We start from the raw sequence: 6,947 nt of genomic DNA on the forward strand, positions 1-6,947 counted from the left end.
GCCGTAAAATAGCCGCCGTTGATTCCAATAAGCATGATTAGGATTGAAAGAATAGAAGATATTGAAAAAGAAAGATTTTTGTACAAAAACATTTTTTAAGTCCGATTTATTTTGATGGCATTTCGTAGTTGAACATAACGTACTTCTGTTTCTTAGAGATAGGCTAGAGGGTCTACTATCAAAACCAATTAGCATTAGAGATGGTAACTAAGACTTATAGGAACGACGTTCAAATAGCGGGTATATAAAATTGGGCTTTATGGGTTTATCCCGTTTCTACTTCTGACTTCAATTTTTTATAGTGACTGTTCATTTTGAATTGCTTTGCTGAACAACTGATGTTCAAAATCACTTTTAGCAGAATGAGAGCAGATAGAAACTAGCCTAGAGAAGTCAAAAAGATATCACGCAAAAAGTTGAAAAAGCGGCAAAATGAGGTAAAGCGAAACATTTTTTTATTCGACGAAGTAAAAAAAAATAGGAGCGCTATAATAGCCGGCCGAGAAGATGAGGGCGGCTATTAATAACAACCAACAAGAGCGACTGGGCTTCGATCTATGCAAATAGTGACCAAGAAACAAAAACATAACCGACCAACATCGGGCAAACTGCTCTCACACAACCAGCCAGCGGTTGGCGTCAGTAGTAACCCACAGGGGCTTAGGAGTGCTAGCTAGCGGGTTGTGAGCGGAGTGGAGGAGGGGGGGGGGGGGTGAAGTGATGGTAAGCCAAGCGATGGGGGTCGGTTTGTGGGAGAGGTGGACGAGAAAGGGGTCAAATTGCCAGGTGCAGCAGGGTGGACAAGGACGTCGGGGGGGGGGGGGGGTATGGGGGATGACAAGGTGGGGGTGACTGAGGCGCGTCAAATTTTCAAGACTAAGAACTGCCCCTTCGCATCCTCAAATTGTCTCCTCCAAAGTTTTGGTGAATCGCACACTTAGAGACTAAAAAGGTTTATGACTTTAAGAGCGCTGCTCGACCACTTAATGCCCTCCGGGCGCTACTTGTTTCTCGTTTTTGCGGACTAAAAGTGAAATGGGTCAGACAAAAAATCGGTCAAGCGAAAAAAAGCGTTTAAAAAGACCACAGGACTAATAGAATTGCAATAAATTTCGTTTGAGAGCAATTAAAAACCTGAGAACAAAAAAAAATAGTGCCTGCAAAAAGTTTCTGTACTATGAGAAAGTCGAAAGACAGCAAAAAATGGCGTGAAAGCCTGAGAAAAAGCAAAAATGTAATCTAAAAAGTTAAGATCTCTTTTCACCTTGAATTGAGGCCTTCTCGGCAATTGCAGTGCAATAATTACTTGAAATACTACTAAAACTAGCTGAGGGCCTCTAATGAAACTTAATGCCCACCTGTTTAACACGTTTTGAAAGAAAAAAGTCACGGGGAAATGTGTAGGCACATCTTATAAAAATCAAAACACCAATGCAATCCAAAAACTCAGATCGTAAAAAGTATACTAGCAAAAATACCCGGCTGAGAAGCGACTTTGTTTGAGAGAAACTAAAAACGACTTGTGTCCGACCAAATAACTTTCGATTGTAAACTCAGTTGCAATTTGAAAAAAAACTACCCAGCTATTGGAAATGGATCCTAAAATCGATCCCAATAAGATGAGATGAGGAGGGCGCTTTTCAAACCACAATCTCTCAGAAAAACTCATTTCCCCATAAAAAGTCGATAAATGACAATGATGTTCCAAAAATGCGAAATTAATTAAAATATTTTATATTCAAGTTGGTAATTGCGAAACAAATACCTCAGAAAACTGATATAAATAGCGTTAATTTATGATCCATAAAACTAAAAATAATGGCAAAAAAATCGTGAGAAATTGCACCATTTGGAATTTAAAAAGTATAAAAAGACCTTATCATCTTTGTTCGGCCCCTTTATCCCGTTTTGAAAACTCAAAGTCAGAGAAAAATGTGTAAAAATGTATAAAATCATTTTATAGTAAAGAACAGGATGAGTTCTGGAACACATTCTAAACAAAACTAAAGAAGCAAACAGAGAGTTTCCACAAATTAGGAGAAAAACAAACAACAGCACTTAAAAAGTTTAGGATTACCATGTTGACTACCAAGACTTTTCAAAATGTCAGAAAGAAGAACAGAAAAAAGCAAATGCTGGAAACAACAGAGGCAGGTAAGACAACGATTCAAAAAGAAAAGTAAAAAACAAGAAAAACTGAACAGCCAGAATCCTAGAAAAAATTCTTTAAAACTAAGAGGCAAAACGAAGCAGCAAGACGACAAAAAGACGACAAAAAGACGACAGCAAGCTATAAAAGTTTTAATGACTAGCTGATTTCAGAGTTTGATAATGACACAAAATTTTAGAAAAAAAATGCAGAAAACTTTGCAACACTGCTTACTTCAAATTCATGCCTGACTAAAGACTACAAAACAACTGACTACAAAGCGGGCAGACATCCGGTTGAACAAAAGAGAGAGACATGGAGTCGAAATTAACAAAAAGCTTGGATATTTAGAAAACAGGTAAAAAAACTGACTTCTGAACCAAATTTGGGTCGCTAAAATCTACCCCATTAACCCAAAAAAATCTTTGATAACAAATAGGACAAAGCGCGCAAACACAAATATAAAAAAAAGTGCCTACAAAAAAGAATTCTGAACTGTGAACAACATCAATTTAGAACGACATCAGCAACCACAACATCAAGGCCCATTTAATTTTAAAAAAACTTGCAGAACAGCAAATGGCCAAAAAGTGCGAAAACGGCACGTTTCCAAGCTCAAAAACTTTGAAATCATCCTTCCAGGTTGAATTGAGCCCTTCAATTTTGAGTCCCACAATTTCAGCACCATAATCATTTGGCAGCCTAATAAAAATAGCTGAGGGCCTCTAATGAAACTTAATGTCCACTTAATTGTCCATCCCATTTTGAAAGAAAAAGTCATGAAGAAATGTGCAGACACATGCTACAAAAAACAAAGCACAAAACCATCCAAAATTTTGGCTTGAAAAAAAGTAGACCAGAAAAAGTAGCCAGCTGAGAAGATGAGGTCGGCTATTAAACGCTAAACAAAAACCCAAAACCGAACTAAAAAGACGGACAGGACAAAAAATAATTACAACAAACTTCGCTTGAGAGCGATTAAAAATTTAAAAATGAGTGGAACAAAGCAAACTCATATGCAATCTGAAAAAAATTTACCCATAGATTGGAAAGCTTGGACGAAGTATTACGTAAATATAACTGGCTAGTGTCGACAAACTGATCTCCAACTTATAACGCATGCTCGATTTCATTGCAGACTGTTTGAATGGGGTATAGATACGGGGCAGTAAATTTACGAAGGTGGTATCTTTGGACGATAAAATCAGAGCCTATTTAGGCCACTAAAATGATTTCAAACGCAAAATAAAACCAATTTGGTGCCCTTTTCATTCGATTTTTAGTAGAGAAACTCTCACGTGAGAACGCTTAAAAATATGACTTAGGTCCCAATTTAGGTAACGCAAAATCAAGAAGTCAAGCATCATAGTAAACTCTCGAAAATTCAAAACTGGCAAACAAAAATTCTGCATAAAAATACAAACATAGCTACAAGAAAGCTTCAAACATCGTTCAAGAGCAAACAGATATTATGAGAGAAATAGGCTTCCAATAGGTGAAACTGCAGCTAAGCAATGACTCAAGTTTTTCGGTTATATGGTGGTCTCCCTTGAACATTCAAAGCACTTTAAAAAGAACTCCATGTGTAGAGAAAGCTAAAAGATAAATTAAACAGAGATTAAACAAACCCACAACCTTAAACAATTGTCAGGAAGCCAGTCGTTGGAAAAGCACGCGAGCCATCTAAGAACTGAAAACACATTTTCACCAAAACCTTCTGAACATCAAACTACTCCTAAAAACGATTTGATCTTTTCCAAAGAAGAGCACATAACAATAAGAATTTCATTAACCTAAAGAATGATCAAAACTTAACCAACTAACGTCGAGCGAATTGCTCTCAAACGACTGGCCAGCAGTTGGCTTTCTCAGTAGTTAGATAGGCTAGCTTTAGCTTAATTGAGGGGAGGGTGATGGTGAGCGCGATGAGGTGGGGTGGTGGAGTGTGAGTGGGGCATTCAGTGGTGGTGGTGATCCGGGGACGTTAAGTGGGGTTATTAGAGAGCAGTAACGCTCTAAAAGGACTTACAGCTCTCTGGGATTTACCTGCATATCATGTTTCTGAGGACGAAAAGTCAAAGGATCAGACAAAAACGATAAGAAAAGTTGGTAAAAAGAAAAATTGCATGAAAAAGACCAGCACAACTAAAATAAATGCAGAAAACTCTGCTTGAGAGAAATTAAACATGATTGACTTAAATTAGACGAATTGCTCTCAAACAATTAACGATGGGTTGGCTTTAATGGTTGCACGCCTCAGTTTAGGATATTAGCCTCACTTCATGGGTGCATTTATGGGGGCGGAGCAAAGTTCGAGCAGAGGGCACGAGCAAAGTTCGTGCGGGCGACATTGTGCTGGTAAATACTTCTCGAAGCCAATTTGAAAATCATAAAATCATACCCCAGCGGTTTTGGTAAGTATACTCAGGGACTAGTAGAGCTGCAGCAGCACTGAACAGACTCGTAATGCCATGATCTTTACTTACCCGTCATGCAAAAGATTGAATTAAAAAACAGATGACTGAAGCAGTTGCTACAAAATTAGCTTAAGAGCAAACAAACATGATATTTACCAATATCATTCATTCCTGTGCATTGAAAGCTTGCATTGTAAAAGAAAAAATTATTTAATATAAATTGGCAAATACGCAAATAAGATTTGAATCAAAAACAATTATCATAGATCAAGATCCATTGGTCTCAACAATCAGATAACTAAACATAGCCAACTAGGGTCGAGAGAATTTCTCTAAAACGACTGGCAACATCTGGAGGGGATGTCGAGTACGGTGAGGGAGCGCACGTGGAGACGATTCCAGAGCGCGGGGTTACGGGAGGAAAGATGTGCACGTGGTGGGGATAAGGGTTGAGTTAAGTGGTGACGGGGGCTGCTGCGCGGGGGAGGAGTGTGAAGTGGGGGGGGGGGGGGGGGGGGGGGTTGCAGGGAGGGTCAAACTCTAAGAACCGCCATCAATTTCTGTCCCCAAAACAGTTTAGGTGAATCAGATACTTAGTCTAGTAAGCCGAAAGGAGAACTTAATGCCCTCCCTTAAGTCTACTAAGAGAAGATAAGCCTTCCCAGCGTTATTTAATTATCCCGTTTTTGAGGACGAAAAGTAAAAAGAGTCAGACGAAAAATTGGTCAAAAGCGAAAAATTGCAACAAAAAGACCACAGGACTTATGTAAGTGCCATAAACTTCGTTTGAGAGCTATTAAAAATTGTCCCGAATGCTCACAATCTTCAATTCTCAATTATTAACTGAAAACTTGATTTAGACTTGCTACACCTCACTCGGCAAAAGCTACATGAAATTACAGAATTAATTGGAAACAAAGATGAAAGTGCTAATATTTATATTTTAACGAACACAAAGCTTTAAAAATTTTCTGAGAAAAAATGTGAATTGCATCAAAATCAAGGCCAATACAAACTGATTCAACATAACATAAATAATATTATAAAATTCATAAAAATAGTCGATTGTATCTAAATACAAATCGAAACTGCATCTGTAAGAGTACAACTCTCAGTGTGAACAAGTATGATAAATTTCTCTGCACCAAATTACACTTGGATAGTCAAAATGGGCATCTTCAGATATTTAGTAACAAAGACGGGAAAAAGAGCAAAGATTCCTTCAGATCAGATACGGAAATGTACTTCAGATGTTTAAAAATTGAGATTGACATACTTCAGCTCCTGGTACTCTTCAATGCCATACATTGAACCTTCTCTTCCAACTCCCGACTCCTTCACGCCCCCAAAGGGCGCCAGTTCACTTGATATCACTCCCTCGTTTACCCCGATCATTCCAAACTCCAGGGCCTCGCTCACCCGGAAGATCTGCGCAGCATTGTTTGAGTAGAAATAACCAGCCAAGCCCACTTTCACACTGTTTGCCATTGAGATCACTTCGTCTTCGGTTTCAAATCTACGAAACAAATGGATTAAGAAGATTAACATCGTCCATTCAAGCACACTGATAGGAACAGAAAAACAATGATGAAAATTCAAGTAGTGGGATTCTAAAATTGGGCGTTATGGGTAAATCCCGTTTCTATTTTGATTTCTGATTCCATTTTCCGATACTGATTCTGCTTTAGATTGCTTTGCTGAGCAACTGCTGGTTAAAAGCATTTTAATGTCGGAAGAATTGCTCTCGAACGACAAGCGGGTGGAAAAACATTTGCCCAACCGATTTGCAACCAATTTTTTATCAGCAACAAGCTTCAATTCGGCGTGGGAGCAATAGAGATCACTTTAAAAAATCAAGAGCGAAAGCCTGAAAAAGCCACTTAAGTCACAGAACGTTTTAGAAGAAAAGCGCAAAAACGGTCAAGCAAAAAATTTCAAAAAAAGACTAACACGTTTACAATAATTGCTGAACTTCGTTCAAGAGCAATTGAAAAGATTTCATGCAAAATGGTGAACTAGCTGTGAACTAAGGTAAAGCGAAATGAATTTTTGTTCGACAAAGTTTTCGAACAAAATCGTCGAATCAACTTGACTTCAAAAATCATGAAAAAGTGCAAACAGATCTTCAAAAGACAGCGCCCCGATCTATGCTATTGAATGTTAGTCACATCTGAGCGCAATGGTTAACAGCGCTTATATCTGTACACGCATTTATGAGTTTTGAGGCGGGCAATGCCGCCATATTTAAACATATCTAATCTTCACATGTTTCTGCGCTCATTAACTATGCCTAACAACAAAAAGAAGCAAGTCAACAAAGGCCTTCAACAAGAATTGGCTGATGTAGAAAGGACACCCGACCAAAGCAATACGCGTCAGTA

At 38.4% G+C, this 6,947-nt stretch overlaps 1 protein-coding gene across 1 annotated transcript; it reads right to left on the reverse strand.

Moving 5' to 3' along the window:
• Positions 1-5,533: 5,533 nt before the first annotated feature.
• Positions 5,534-6,082, reverse strand: LOC142356456 (succinate-semialdehyde dehydrogenase, mitochondrial-like; the record flags this gene model as incomplete). The annotated part of the gene is made up of 1 exon (XM_075408368.1): positions 5,534-6,082. A coding segment is annotated over one exon (262 nt), but the record flags the coding sequence as incomplete, so codon positions are not given.
• Between the last annotated feature and the right edge of the window lie 865 nt (positions 6,083-6,947).

Source organism: Convolutriloba macropyga, unplaced genomic scaffold, assembly GCF_964194025.1.
Source record: "Convolutriloba macropyga unplaced genomic scaffold, txConMacr16.3 SCAFFOLD_823, whole genome shotgun sequence".
Classification (NCBI taxonomy): domain Eukaryota; kingdom Metazoa; phylum Xenacoelomorpha; order Acoela; family Convolutidae; genus Convolutriloba; species Convolutriloba macropyga.